Here is a 15468-nt window from a genome sequence, read left to right as displayed (position 1 = left end):
CAACAAAGAGCAAAGTGCAAGGCTGATAAAATAGAAGCAAGTAGTCACCGTGGGATGCACAGCTGGTGCAATCTGCCAGTCATCTCAGTCAACCCATGGCACCGGGGTCTGTTCCGTGACCTCCTGCCAGGGAGCCTTCAACACTTCACGTGGCCTCAAAGTGCACCTCGCCTGCCACAAGCGCCGTCGTGAGGTCAGCGCCACTTCGTGGTGGATGGCGGATGTTGCTGTGTTCCGTTAGGAGCGGTGGCGCAGTGGTTATTGCACTGCGGGGAGGAATTTTTCTCCACGGGGCGGACAGACTTTTTACTTTTAAACAACTTTTATTGCCGCCAGCAGCAACAGCACTGGAGGCGATTCCGATACGAAATACAGTGACCAGCAGACAACTAATAAACATTTTAAATCCAAGCTGGACTCGACAATGTGGAGGAGTCGGACGTCGTGGAGTTGCTTGATACCAATGGGGTGAGGAACTGTCAAATGAGGGTCTCTTGCAGCTGGGACGAGTCGAGGAAGAGGCCGATGAAACGATACAACCACCACAACCATTAACTAAATAAAACATTGTCAGAGCCTTTTATTCATTGGGAAATAGCAATGGCCATTTTCAGAGAGGATGATACAAACAGAAAACGCAGCTGTAGAGTTAACAGGACATTGACCCGTGGCATTCACTGCTAAAAGGGGCTTTACCAGCAGAAGAAGAACAATTTTGTCCAGCTGTCTTTGGAGGGATTGTTTCGATGTTCTGCAATCAAAGCCAGAAGGTCTACACTGCTGTGGCTCCAGCTTCATCATCAGATGAAGAGGCAGGTGATCACTTGCCCCTTCATCGTCAGATGCGACAGCGCCGCAGCTGCAGTCCCGTGTCCCTCCCACTGTGTATCGACTGTTACCACACCTCGTACCTTACCCACGCCCTTCTTGACCATTACCCAACTCCATATTACCACTCAAGACATCGGTCAAGTCAGCTAAGCGACTATGATACAAACATCGTCAATAAAGTCAGTTCCCGACTCTGGCGACCGCCTGTGCATATTTTTTTTATTGCCAACTGGTTCAGAACGAATCATACAAAAACATAAACAGAACTCGGACTAACAAGCCACCGATTAAATTCGCAAACGGCGATTTTCAGCTTCTCCATCCGGAGAACGCAGATCCAGAGGGACTGCAACGGCACAAACACAGAGGCAACCACACGCGTTACACGGAAAACACGTTACACGGAAAACGCGTTACACGGAAAATGCGTTACACGGAAAACGCGTTACACGGAAAACTTACTCGCAAGCTTTAACTTTTCCTGCAGCGGGTGTTTGCTACTGCTGCTCATCAATACTGCGCATAGAAACCATGCCACGTTGGAAACAATGTCCACTGTTGGATTATGACCTCCACAAACCGTGCGGGTCACAAGGGTTATTTGACCATCATGGTGCGGCGTGTTCGTGGTACAGGGTGTAGGGTGTTCATGGTGCAGCATGTAGGGTGTTTTGATCATGTGGAGTGTACCGTGAACACTATCTGATAAGGAAGGTGTTTAGGTTTTAACATGCGGCTAAATATGTAATTTATAAACTCTTTTTATATGCTTTTCACGATTTCGTGCATCTAAAATTTTAATGATGCAATAAGTGAAGCGCTCAGATGATTTTATTGCCAAGGGCGCTCCATTTATAATAAAGTTTGATTGATTGATTATCCGAAGCCACCTTCTTGTTCAATGATACGTTGAGTGTGAACACTTACGTGGACTGAGATCCAAATCCAGTGCTGCCAAAACCTGCCAAAACAAAATCCCAAAGTTGTTACAATGCAACACGACACAACCGCCATGCACCACAAACAGAGAGGTCATATCACGTGTGCCAAGCCACTCCCAGCTCCTCCAAGACCTGTGGCCAGCGTGGAAGAGCAGACCAATATACCACCCAGAGGGGCTCTCTAAGAGCTCGTTCTAGTGGAGGTCTCTCCGTCAGCAGTGACGTGAGATTTTGCAGGGCTGCCCCATTATCACCGATAGCTTCTATTTGTCTGTGTGTGTACATATGCGTACATGTGTGGAGTGGTTCATGCAAAGCTACGAACCCGGGGACCCGAGTTTAAATCCTGTTCACGGCCAACACCAGTGACGATTAATTATCTTAGCCATTCCTGCGCCTCCCCTAGGTTGACTCAGCCTCAAATGAGTACCTGGTGTGGTTTGTGAAAATCGTCACTCTAGGGAGACAAAGGTGGCCAGGCGTGGTGCTGGACACCCACCCCCTTCGTGGACTGTGCCGGCCTTTATAGGTGCCCGGTAACAACACTCGCCCCAAACAGTCTCTTGAGACTATACGGGTTTTTTTATGTCTTATATATGTGTCCAAGCGAACGGCTTCTCACCGGTGCCACCACCACCACCGCCACCGAATCCACCGAATGTGGTGGGCTGGGCGCCGAAGCCCTGGACGGGGGCGCCAAACCCCTGGGCCGGGGCCCCAAATCCAGTCGGGGCCGAACCGAAGGTGGTGGTGCCACCCGATACTGCGCCCACCGAGCCGAAGCTCGGGAGGTTGGCCTGGTTGGCGAGGTTCCCGAACGAAGGCGCCGAGCCCACCACACCGAAGCTGCCGTGGCGGAGGAGATGGGGACGGACGCGGCGAGGGGTGGGGAAAGGAGAGAAGAGTGAGCCGGGGCATCACCAGCTAAATCGTCAGCCAAAACTTTCGCCGATGAAGCGAAATAAAAATCCTCGCGCAACGCGAGGGTGGACAAATCGCACAGGCAAAGAATCGACTCTGCACGGTTTGTACAAGTCGTGTGAAACAAGCTAAACACAACATGCGGGCCAACGCACGCGACGCACGCGACAGAAACCAGAGCAAAAAAAGGGAATTAATTGCCGAAAAGTGCATAGTGACCACATTGTGACGCTTGTTTTTTACATTGGGTTCGAGGTTGACTCGTCAACTGACAGGTAGTGTGAGAGCAATATCACTGTCATCAAGGACGCCATCAGCAATTGGTAGCATCGCTGCCGTCATCGGCATTATCACGGCTATTGCGATCGCCACACAAATTAGTATCCCTGTTGTCAACATTACACCGCAGTCGTCAACATTCATTCATAACTGCCATCAACGACATCATTAAGAGTCAGCATAATCACAGTGCAGTCATCATAATCGTAATAATCATAATCATCATCTTCGTCATCGTCATCAGGGCGGAGACACTGCCCAACGGTAATGCGTTCGCCACTTGTTGCAGAGGCTCACGATTAGAATCCCACAGGCCGCCCTGATTAATACCGACATTATATTAACAATTAAAATACTCTGCACCGTCTGCTTCACAGTGGACATGAAATATCCTTTGATGTCATTCATTGTGTGCTGGCATCATGGCACAAATTTTACGAATAAACAAAAAATGTCCTTCTAAATGCTCAATTGGATAATTGTTTTTTTACCCTTTTATCTGGCAACAAAACTGACACCTTTTTTACAAGGAGTCATGTTTGCATTGACCACAATACCTGCACTTGGAATGCAAACAAAAAACACAACTCTGATAATGTATGCACTGTCCTTGAAATTGATTGGTCCACGCCCGAGACAGCTTTTATTAGAGCCTAGTCTCACATGGTGTTGGGCCAGATGACGCCAAAAGGCGCACAACTCAAAGACAATGCACCATCAGAGTATGAGTCAATGCAAACATGACTCCTTGTAAAAAAAGGTCTCAGTTTTGTTGCCAGATAAAAGGGTAAAAAAATGTTCTCATATTTTGTTACTGGCAAATGAGGTTCCAATGGTGCTCAATTGGAGTTACGCCCAGCAGCAATCATCCGCGCCAAATGGCAGACTAATGCTGAGTCATCGTGTACCACACAGGGACAGCTGCCACTGGGGTGGGGGGGGGGGGGTGCCCTTTGAAATGTATTGAGATGAGAGATGAGATGAGATGTGCGGGGCTTATCGCCTGTAACATGCTCCGAGACGTCCCCCGGCACGAAGAAGGGCGGCTCTATCAAAAACAAATCATCATCATGAAGAGTTCCCATCACCATGACCAGTATCACCATCATGGTGGGAGTGGTGGTCATTGTTGTGGTGCTGCTGGTGATTATGATGTTGTTGGTGGTGGTCTTAGTGACCACAGATATGCTGGTGGTAGTGACGATGATGATGGTGCTGGTAGTGATGATAGGTCTGGTCTTGTTGATAGTGCTGATAGTGATGGTGCTGTTGGTAGTGATGACAATGCTGATAATAGTAATGACAGTGCTGGTAGTGTTGGTAGTGCTGATAGTGATAGTCGTGTTGACAGTGATGATTGTGATTGTGCTGGTGGTAGTGATGATTGTGCTGGTGGTGGTGGTAGTGATGACAGTGCTGGTGGTGGTAGTGATGATAGTGGTGGTGGTGGTAGTGATGACAGTGCTGGTGGTGGTAGTGATGACAGTGGTGCTGGTGGTGGTAGTGATGACAGTGGTGCTGGTGGTGGTAGTGATGACAGTGGTGCTGGTGGTGGTAGTGATGACAGTGGTGCTGGTGGTGGTAGTGATGACAGTGGTGCTGGTGGTGGTAGTGATGACAGTGGTGCTGGTGGTGGTAGTGATGACAGTGGTGCTGGTGGTGGTAGTGATGACAGTGGTGCTGGTGGTGGTAGTGATGACAGTGGTGGTGGTGGTGGTAGTGATGACAGTGGTGCTGGTGGTGGTAGTGATGACAGTGGTGGTGGTAGTGATGACAGTGGTGGTGGTGGTAGTAGTGATGACAGTGGTGGTGGTGGTAGTGATGACAGTGGTGGTGGAGGTGGTAGTGATGACAGTGGTGGTGGAGGTGGTAGTGATGACAGTGGTGGTGGTGGTAGTGATGACAGTGGTGGTGGTAGTGATGACAGTGGTGCTGGTGGTAGTGATGACAGTGGTGCTGGTGGTGGTAGTAGTGATGACAGTGGTGCTGGTGGTGGTAGTGATGACAGTGGTGGTGGTAGTGATGACAGTGGTGGTGGTGGTGGTAGTGATGACAGTGGTGGTAGTGATGACAGTGGTGGTGGTGGTAGTAGTGATGACAGTGGTGCTGGTGGTATTGATGACAGTGGTGGTGGTGGTGGTGGTAGTGATGACAGTGGTGCTGGTGGTGGTAGTGATGACAGTGGTGGTGGTAGTGATGACAGTGGTGGTGGTGGTAGTGATGACAGTGGTGGTGGTGGTAGTGATGACAGTGGTGGTGGAGGTAGTGATGACAGTGGTGGTGGAGGTGGTAGTGATGACAGTGGTGGTGGTGGTAGTGATGACAGTGGTGGTGGTAGTGATGACAGTGGTGGTGGTAGTGATGACAGTGGTGGTGGTAGTGATGACAGTGGTGGTGGTAGTGATGACAGTGGTGGTGGTGGTAGTGATGACAGTGGTGGTGGTGGTAGTGATGACAGTGGTGGTGGTAGTGATGACAGTGGTGGTGGTGGTAGTGATGACAGTGGTGGTAGTGATGACAGTGGTGGTGGAGGTAGTGATGACAGTGGTGGTGGAGGTGGTAGTGATGACAGTGGTGGTGGTGGTAGTGATGACAGTGGTGGTGGTGGTAGTGATGACAGTGGTGGTGGTAGTGATGACAGTGGTGCTGGTGGTAGTGATGACAGTGGTGGTGGTGGTAGTGATGACAGTGGTGGTGGTAGTGATGACAGTGGTGGTGGTGGTAGTGATGACAGTGGTGGTGGTGGTAGTGATGACAGTGGTGGTAGTGATGACAGTGGTGGTGGAGGTAGTGATGACAGTGGTGGTGGAGGTGGTAGTGATGACAGTGGTGGTGGTGGTAGTGATGACAGTGGTGGTGGTAGTGATGACAGTGGTGGTGGTAGTGATGACAGTGGTGCTGGTGGTGGTAGTGATGACAGTGGTGGTGGTAGTGATGACAGTGGTGGTGGTGGTAGTGATGACAGTGGTGCTGGTGGTGGTAGTGATGACAGTGGTGCTGGTGGTGGTAGTGATGACAGTGGTGGTGGTAGTGATGACAGTGGTGGTGGTGGTGGTAGTGATGACAGTGGTGGTGGTGGTGGTGGTAGTGATGACAGTGGTGGTGGTGGTAGTGATGACAGTGGTGGTGGTGGTGGTAGTGATGACAGTGGTGGTGGTAGTGGTAGTGATGACAGTGGTGGTGGTGGTGGTAGTGATGACAGTGGTGGTGGTGGTAGTGGTGATGACAGTGGTGGTGGTGGTAGTGATGACAGTGGTGGTGGTGGTAGTGATGACAGTGGTGGTGGTAGTGATGACAGTGGTGGTGGTAGTGGTAGTGATGACAGTGGTGGTGGAGGTGGTAGTGATGACAGTGGTGGTGGTGGTAGTGATGACAGTGGTGGTGGTGGTAGTGATGACAGTGGTGGTGGTAGTGATGACAGTGGTGGTGGTGGTAGTGATGACAGTGGTGGTGGTGGTAGTGATGACAGTGGTGGTGGTGGTAGTGATGACAGTGGTGGTGGAGGTGGTAGTGATGACAGTGGTGGTGGAGGTGGTAGTGATGACAGTGGTGGTGGTAGTGATGACAGTGGTGGTGGTAGTGATGACAGTGGTGCTGGTGGTGGTAGTGATGACAGTGGTGGTGGTGGTAGTGATGACAGTGGTGCTGGTGGTGGTAGTGATGACAGTGGTGGTGGTGGTAGTGATGACAGTGGTGGTGGTAGTAGTGATGACAGTGGTGGTGGTAGTGATGACAGTGGTGGTGGTAGTGATGACAGTGGTGGTGGTAGTGATGACAGTGGTGGTGGTAGTGATGACAGTGGTGGTGGTAGTGATGACAGTGGTGCTGGTGGTGGTGATGACATTGGTGCTGGTGGTAGTGATGACATTGGTGCTGGTGGTAGTGATGACAGTGGTGGTGGTGGTAGTGATGACAGTGGTGGTGGTAGTGATGACAGTGGTGCTGGTGGTGGTAGTGATGACAGTGCTGGTGGTGGTAGTGATGACAGTGGTGGTGGTGGTAGTAATGACATTGGTGCTGGTGGTAGTGATGACATTGGTGCTGGTGGTAGTGATGACAGTGGTGCTGGTGGTGGTGGTAGTAGTGATGACAGTGGTGCTGGTGGTAGTAGTGATGACAGTGGTGCTGGTGGTAGTAATGACATTGGTGCTGGTGGTAGTGATGACATTGGTGCTGGTGGTGGTGGTAGTAGTGATGACAGTGGTGGTGGTGGTAGTGATGACAGTGGTGCTGGTGGTGGTGGTAGTAGTGATGACAGTGGTGCTGGTGGTAGTAGTGATGACAGTGGTGCTGGTGGTGGTAGTGATGACAGTGGTGCTGGTGGTGGTAGTGATGACAGTGGTGCTGGTGGTAGTAGTGATGACAGTGGTGCTGGTGGTGGTAGTGATGACATTGGTGCTGGTGGTAGTGATGACAGTGGTGCTGGTGGTGGTAGTGATGACAGTGGTGCTGGTGGTAGTGATGACAGTGGTGCTGGTGGTGGTAGTAATGACATTGGTGCTGGTGGTAGTGATGACAGTGGTGCTGGTGGTGGTGGTAGTAGTGATGACAGTGGTGCTGGTGGTAGTAGTGATGACAGTGGTGCTGGTGGTGGTAGTGATGACAGTGGTGCTGGTGGTAGTAGTGATGACAGTGGTGCTGGTGGTGGTAGTGATGACAGTGGTGCTGGTGGTAGTGATGACAGTGGTGCTGGTGGTGGTAGTGATGACAGTGGTGGTGGTGGTAGTAGTGATGACAGTGGTGCTGGTGGTGGTAGTGATGACAGTGCTGGTGGTGGTGGTAGTGATGATAGTGCTTGTGCTGGTTGTATTGCTGCTCTGCGGCTGCAGTACCCGAAGCTGCCGGATGACGCCGCGACGGTGCCTTCGCCGAACACCTTGGAGGGCGCCGAGGGCGCTGCCCCGGCCTGCACCGGGCTCCCGAACGCCGGCACCGCCCCGAACGCCGGCGCTGCCCCAAAAGCGGGACTCCCCCCAAACGACGGGGGGCTCCCGAAGGCTGGCGGTCCCCCAAAGCCTGACGCGCGACACACGCACAACACGCACAACACACGTACATTCACCAACAAATATTTCGCTTGTAGAGACGGTTGGGGAAAAGTGGTGTCAGCGAGTACCTATTAAGGCCGGCACGGCGCACGAGGTGGCAGCGGAGCCAGGACCATGCCCCTCTGTCGCCTCCTTTGCGCCGATGTTTGCACACTGCACCCCGGTACTCATTTAGTGCCATGTCAATCCACGGGAGGCCCAGGACCCGTTCACACTTATGTACGTTGAACTTTTTCCACACCGTACGTAGCCAATCGTACTAATCGGAGGTGCGGAGGAAGGACAACAATCTAAACACAAAAAGCAGTTCTAAAGAAATGAGTTTGTCAATCTAGATGATTGAAAAGTGCGCAGCTCCAGTGGTTTCCTAATATCGGAAGGCGGAGCGCGTTCCAGATGGCCACAGAAGACACGTCTGAAAGCGGGCGATGCCGCGACCGTCTTTGTTCGACGGTCGGCCAAAAACCGCCCCGATACGTGCAGCATGGGGCAGCGGGTCGATCCGCAAGTGTGAGCGTGAACGAACACGAGGAGGCGATCGCTGGTCACCTGGCGTCTTGCAGGGGCTGCTGATGGCACCGAAGCCCTGCGCTGCCACACTGGCGCCGCCGCTGAACGTCCCTCCGGCCCCCGCCGGCTTTTGCTCACCAAAGCCGCCGGTCCCCGACGCAGGGGAACAAAATGCGGGGGCCGATGCCCCGAACAGACTCGGGGGGTCTGCAGAGGGAGATGGGCAGGGGTGGTTCGAGATGGGCAGAGGTGGTTCGAGATGGGCAGGGGTGGGGTGTGGGGTGGCGTAAATGTGTGGGGTGGATCACACGATAGTGCCAAGATTACGATGCACGCGTGAAATCGTTAATTTAGGAATCTGTAATGTACAACTTATATGTAAATTATCATGTGAGATGGAGAAATAAAAACAAAACAACACAAATAAGAATCAGTTTTAGGATTAGTCAGGATGGGTCTCTGCGTAAAATTAAAACATTTTCAGTTCAATATCCACTTGGCCTTCCAGACTCATGTTATCCAGAAGCATTCTTTAAGAAAGCAAACTAAGCCCCTTAAACACCGTTCCTGCGGAAATCCGTGAGTGGTAGGAGACGACACACCAGCGTGCACTACCAATTCTAAAGCCAGATACCTATTTGTTGTTTGGAATCTGGTGAACCCGTTCCCTTGCATGCCCCCTCTGCTCTGCTAGGTGTGGCCTGGTTTTTATTTTAAAGATTTATTTTTTACAAAATAAAAAAAATATTTGTAACCCATCACGATAATTGCGATGTGAATTAAACTGAGCAAATGTAATTTTCTTTTCCAGGCCAAAATTATAAACGTTTTGCTTCACATTATTATCCTATTAAGCGTTGAATAAACAATTGTATAATAAATAGCTTAAAAAAGCATACATTTTAATATAAGTATAATAATAAATACAAGAAAATAAATTAGAAATATAAACATGTACAAAATCTTTTGCGTAAAAATATTTTGCGTAAATAACAATTTTTTTAATTTTACTTACATATATTTAACGTAATTTTATCATATATAAAAAATATATAATAAAACAACAAATAAATAGTTCTGCGTTACGTTACAATCCTGCCAGGTGGTTGAGCGGTCGAGCGACCTCCTCGCAATCGGAAGGTTGCCGAGTTCACATTGTGGTTGGAGGTTAGACCTGATCCATCATCTCTCTAGGGTCGATAAATGAAGCACCACTCTGTAGGGAAGTCAACAGTGGTTGCCCTGTAGATAGACTCGCCCGTGCCATAGGAACGTGACGTTTTCACCAGCGGCTCAGGGCCGTAAATGGGAAAAATGTGACCACCTCAATGTTCATTTGAGCAGGAAATCTACTTTGACTAAAGACGATTCAAATATAAAGTAATTATGAAAGATTTCAATACTTGCAGTATGCTATACATCACCCACAACCAGAAATGTTCTCCCTCCCCGAATTATAGTCAAGCTTCAAGGGCTTTACTGTGTCTTGGAGACCTAACATTGACGGCACCACCACAGCTCACTCCGATTGCTGGCCGGACTCAAACTATTTTACTTTACCAGGTAAGGCCCACTGAGTTATATAGTTCTTTTTCAGAAGTGACCTGGCTATCACAAATAATAGCTCAAAGAAGTGGCTTATCACGTGGAAATTTATAGCAGCTAAATACTACAAACGAGTGTTTCTAAATGTGGAGTGAAAAACCAGAGGAGCCAGAGAAAAATCCACGCGACCACGGGGAGAGAAAAACATGCAAACTCCAAATATACAGCAGCAGGCGTCGGGGTCAGGATCGAACCTAGGACCTCCTGCATACCAGGCGAGGGAGTTAGCATTTCGCCACCACGACTCACTACTGCTGCCTGCGAAGAGGCCTCCCGCGCTCGTCTGTCCGAAAGGGTTCTTGTTGGCCGCCTCCTGGCTTGGCTTGCTGCCCAGGCCGCTGAAGAAGCCGCTCCCACCGGTGCCGCCGAACAGCGACCCCGCACTGCCCGCTGCCGGCTGGAGGCACAGGGACGACAATGACGGACCGGAGAACGACAAAAGTTACAATGAGACGGAGCATCCGGGCCGCTCCATCATCATCACAACCATCGCCGTCCTTATCGGCATCCGAATGATTGTCAACAACCTTGGTAACCATCACCATCGCGATTATTATCATCGTCGTCGCTGCTGATCTCAAGTGGGAAAACCAAGAATAGTCACCGCGCGTAATGACTTAGGACAGCGGTATCAAACTTGCGGTAAGCATACACCTGTGACCTCTCTCGGGACGTGATGGTGGTGTTCACGTGGGGTGTGGTCATGTGGGGCTACCAATCAGAGCTGCTGCTGATGCCAAGTGTGCGTGTGCGAGTACTCCCCGTGGAGTCGGCAACCTGCGGCTCTTTTAAGGACGGCTTCGTGAAAGTTATTTATTAGGGTCCCTTCGTCTCGTATTCACCACGCAGTGCATTGCGCCTCTTGAAATATTTTTTAACCGAATTCGGAAAAATATGGCTCTTCTTGTTAATTTGGTTTCCGACCCCTGTATTCTGTTGCATGGAATTTAGGGACCCTGTGCGCTTGGGTGCTATGCGGGTGCCATGCTCGTGGAGTCTCATTTGTTCTATTTAGTTTACAAATAAACAAAACGATTTACGGTATCTAAACCTCAGCCTTCTGCCCCCGCTTTGCGGTGATAGTGATGCGGCTGTCGGATTTAAATTGCACAGGAGTGGTCATATAAAAGTGTTCTTAACGATGAAATGGCCCATAATTAGTTTAATGCAATTAAGTATAATGAAACGACCAAGGTGGTATCTACTTGTAAACGTTATTAAAACTGAGAACTTTTTTAAATTATTAAAAACTATTTTTTATTTGAGCAAGTAAGACCCACTGAGCTCTAGAGCTCTTGTTCAGAACCGACCTGGCCAGAAATGATAGCTCAACGAAGTGGCTTATCACGTGGACATTTATTGTAGCCAACTACTCTAAACGCGAATTGTCTAAATGAAACATAAAACCTATATGCTGGCAGGGGCTCGCAGAACAGTTTATGGGTACACAAGAAACAAGAGCTTTGGAGGCATCGACCCAGGACATTTGAGAAGTTGACCGAGTGTGGCTTTGTGTGCCACGGGGTGTTTGCACCGAATCCTAGGGTGGTCCTACAACGTGTCTTGGTTTGGGCCCCTTTTTAGGTCTGAATGTTTTCTATCAACAACCTCGCATTTGTCTTTATTTGGCCTTCAGTAATTGGGAAGTTCCAGTGCACCCAAGGTGTCTCTCACCTGCCCAAAGGCCCCTCCACCACCCGCTGCTGGCTGTCCGAAGGCAGGCGCCGACGAGGACTGCGATCCAAAGCCTAGAGAGGAACACACGAGGCAACGCGATCTGTACTTACGTACTGCCTACGCAACACCCACGAGACCAAAGTGAAGTATACGACTTCCGCGCTCACGTTCCCCTGCGGCGTTTAAACAAAGCAAACGGCCTCAACGTCAGTCTCATCAGCAAGGAAATGCCACTTCATCAACAACTTTTGCTAGAAGGTATATTTCTCTTTAGCTTTTCACCTTAATTGGTTCATTACAGTTCTGCAGAATGAGCGTCGGGCAAGTAAAAAGATGAGCAACACCTACTGTCGAAGGGCAATTATCACCCTTTGTCTCCGTATTGCTCCTTATCGATCAGTGTCCCCTCTTATCACTGTCTCTTATCAACATCTGTCTGTCTCTCTCCACATTTCTCTGTCTGTCATTCACAGTCTCTCTCTCTATACATCTCTGCCCTCTTCTGTTACATGGGGTTTTCTTCTCCTTTGTCTTTGTCCAAGACTCTCCAATTCTATCCGATTCTGTGCACCTCTCCATGTGTCTATCTCCATGGCTTTCTCCGTGTCTCTCAAGGTTTCTGCCTTTCCCACTCTTTATAACGCACCTCGGTTTCTTATCGCGTCATTCTCTGCACATCTCCATATTTTGCTCGGTCCGTTTCTTTTTTCTTTCTGCCTCTACGCATCTCTTTACAAGTCTGTGCTTGGACTTTTTCTCTCGTGGCCTTGAAGGCCCTTCTCCCTTCCCATTCTGCTGAGGAAGCGCCATGGTGGCTAGGAGATGTTAACTACCTCGCCTGGTATACAGTAGGCTGCTCTATACAGAGGAGGCCTGCTCTATATTTGGAATTTGCATGTTCTCCCCATGGTCGCATGGATTTTTCTCCGGGTCCTCTGGTTTTACCCTCCACATTTAGAAACATGCGTTTAGAGTATTTGGCCACTGTAAATTTCCAAATGATAGGCCACTTTGTTGAGCTATCATTTGTGGCCAGGTCGCTTCTGTAAAAGAGCTATGTAACTCGGTGTGTCTGAACAATAGTTTAGTTTAAATGTTAGTGTGTGTTTGTGATAATCGCACTCGTGCACCGATCCGCACCGGAAGTGGAGCCAAATCCAAAGCCGGTGGTCGCCACCGTCCCGGTCGTCGCACCGCTTACAGGAGCAGCAGCAGCCGGTGCCGCCTGCCCAAACGCGCTGCCAGCGCCACCAACGCCCGCGCTCGGCTGTCCAAAAAACCCTCCGGCAGTCGAGCCTGTGCCACCACCGAAAAGGCCAACTCCGGATCCAGAAGTCGCACCAAACACCGGCGGTGTCGTCCCGGCAAATGGGCCGGCGGACGTTGACGGGGGTGCGGCCGTCGGGGCCGTTGCCGTGGCGGCCGCGGGCGCCGAGGTGGGGGCGGCCACGCCAAATGCCGGGGCGACCCCAAACGCCTCCCCCGATGGCTGTCCGAAGCCGAAGGCCGGCGTCGTCGATGCGGCTGCGGGCGCCCCCGCCGCTTCCTGCGGCTGCTGCTGCAGCTGCTGCTGCTGCTGTTGGGGCTGCGGTGTCGCGAGCGGGGTGGACGTGGCGAAGGTCCCCACACCCGTGCTGGGCGGCTGCCCAAAGGCCGACGGAACGCCGAAGGCGGCGCCTGTGGGGACGGCGGCGGCGGCAGTGGCGGTCGCCGCTCCTGCCGCCGCTGGCGCTGCCGCGGCCGAAGGCGCTTCTGGTGCGACGGCGCTGGTCGCCGTGGGCTGAGCCACCGTGCCGGGGGCCGGGGTGGAAGCGGACGCCGGGGGCATACAAAAACTAAACACCTGCGCCGTCATGGCCGCCGTCGGCCGCTCGCTACCGACCACAGCCACCCCCGCCGGATCCTGCGTCTCCTGCTGCGGCACGCGAGCTGGCGGCGGTGGAGGCAGTGTCTCGGCCCCGGGTATCGCGCTGGGAACCAGGGCGGCAGAGGGAGGCTCCTCGGCAGCGGCGGCGGTGACCGTGGTTGTGACGAATGACGGCGCCGGGGCGGCATCGCCGGCACTCGGCGGCACGGGCACGGCTGATGGCACTGGCGCTTTGCTAACCACAGGAACAGTTTGTGGCGACGTGTCACCAACTAAAAGAGTGTTTGGCGGCGGTGGCGGCGGTGCGACAGCCGCTGAAGCGGACGGAAGGGAAGGCCCCTGCGTGGCAGCCACGGCAGCGCCGGTGGGGGTGGGGGCGGCGGTGGTCACCGGCAGACTGAAGGAGAACGCCGCGGCTTTTCCAGCACTGGCGGCATTGGCAGCCGTGGTGGTGGCGGTCGTGGTGGGCGCCGGCTGGCCAAAGAGCGAACGTCCGTTGCTCGCCGATGCCAGGGAGAAGGGAGCCCCGGGGTGCGTCTTGCCGGGCTCGCCAGGGTTCCAGTTCGCCGTCTTCAAGATGTCAAAGAATTGCCCGAAGGAGGCGTCGCCACCCGGGGCCCTTCCTGGGGCCTGCGACGAAGGCTGCGGCGGGGCAGCGGCCTCCGTCGAAGGCGCCGTCGTCGCCGTCTTGCCCCCCGTGGGCGCGGCGCCATCAGAGGCGGTGGAGAACGAGAAGGGGCTTCCCCCGGAGAAGGCCGAGTGGGACGCGAAGGAGAACGCGGCGGTGCTGGAGCCGCTGCCGCTGGGTTTGGGGGCCATGTTCTTGTTGGCGGGAGCTGTGGCGGCAGACGCAGAACGGGTTGAGGGGAGACGAAACGCGAAAGCGACTGGCAGAAGTTCAACATACGTATGTGCAACCACCTGCCACCCTGCTGACGGTATTGGTTAATGTCCAGCCTTGCTGTCTCTTTGCCCGTACCACTGCACGTGGAAGTGCCTCACACAGAGGGAACTCCGGAGAGCTCCTCTCGAGAACATTATTGGCCTACTCTTCCACACTGACCAGACGTGTTGGAACAGGCAGACGTACCCACACACACATGGCCATGTGTGCTGGGTACATCTGCCTGTTCCATGCATTAGTTCAGATTACTAGATTTATATTGTACATGGTGATGGCTCTTTATTGTCCATGTGTATAAAATTGACCCGCTTTACTCTGTGAAACTAAACGATTTAAACAATTTTTTATCTTACCAGGTAAGGATAACCGAGCTACACAGCTCCTTTTTAGAAGCGATCTGGTGACGAGTGATAGCTAAACGAAGTGGCTTATCACGTGGACATTTATATCAGCCAAATACTCTAAAAGCATTTTGATTCTAAATGTGGAGGGAAAAAACGGAGGACACAGAGAAATATCCACACGACCACGGGGAGAACATGCAAACTCCAAATATACAGCAGGCGTCAGGGTCAGGATAGAACCCACGACCTCCTGTATACCAGGCAAAGTATTTAACATTTCGCCACCGTGGCATCCTACCTGAAGCCCTGAATACCATTCCTTCCCATGTAACATGATTGCCACTTTGAAAAATATCTAATTCGCTCAATGGGCCTCAGGCAAAATAAGACTTGCAAATGAGTCCTAAATAACTTAATGGAAAACACGCCATCAATCTGAAGTTAACCTACACGTCTGCTGCATGCGCGCCACGCACAAATATGCCCTGTGACGATTGGAACAACTTTGTGGGATGTTCCCACGATCGTGTGTAACGTGTAT

At 51.7% G+C, this 15468-nt stretch overlaps 1 protein-coding gene across 2 annotated transcripts in view; it reads right to left on the bottom strand.

Moving 5' to 3' along the window:
• Positions 1-401: 401 nt before the first annotated feature.
• The window catches only part of NUP214 (nucleoporin 214), a 48147-nt gene continuing 33080 nt past the window's right edge, over positions 402-15468 (bottom strand). For both annotated transcript variants that reach the window (XM_078878083.1, XM_078878084.1), the window contains exons 26-33: positions 12953-14515; positions 11810-11883; positions 10385-10532; positions 8570-8737; positions 7805-7988; positions 2395-2618; positions 1759-1792; positions 402-1177 (exon numbers count right to left, since the gene is read on the bottom strand). In XM_078878083.1, coding sequence (XP_078734209.1) covers positions 1141-1177; positions 1759-1792; positions 2395-2618; positions 7805-7988; positions 8570-8737; positions 10385-10532; positions 11810-11883; positions 12953-14515 — 2432 coding nt within the window. In that variant the 3' untranslated portion in view covers positions 402-1140. The remainder of the gene's footprint in view (positions 1178-1758; positions 1793-2394; positions 2619-7804; positions 7989-8569; positions 8738-10384; positions 10533-11809; positions 11884-12952; positions 14516-15468) is intronic.

Source organism: Lampetra fluviatilis, chromosome 49 (genome assembly GCF_964198595.1).
Source record: "Lampetra fluviatilis chromosome 49, kcLamFluv1.1, whole genome shotgun sequence".
Taxonomy (NCBI): Eukaryota; Metazoa; Chordata; class Hyperoartia; order Petromyzontiformes; family Petromyzontidae; genus Lampetra; species Lampetra fluviatilis.
This window is presented reverse-complemented; position numbering and strand designations above follow the sequence as displayed.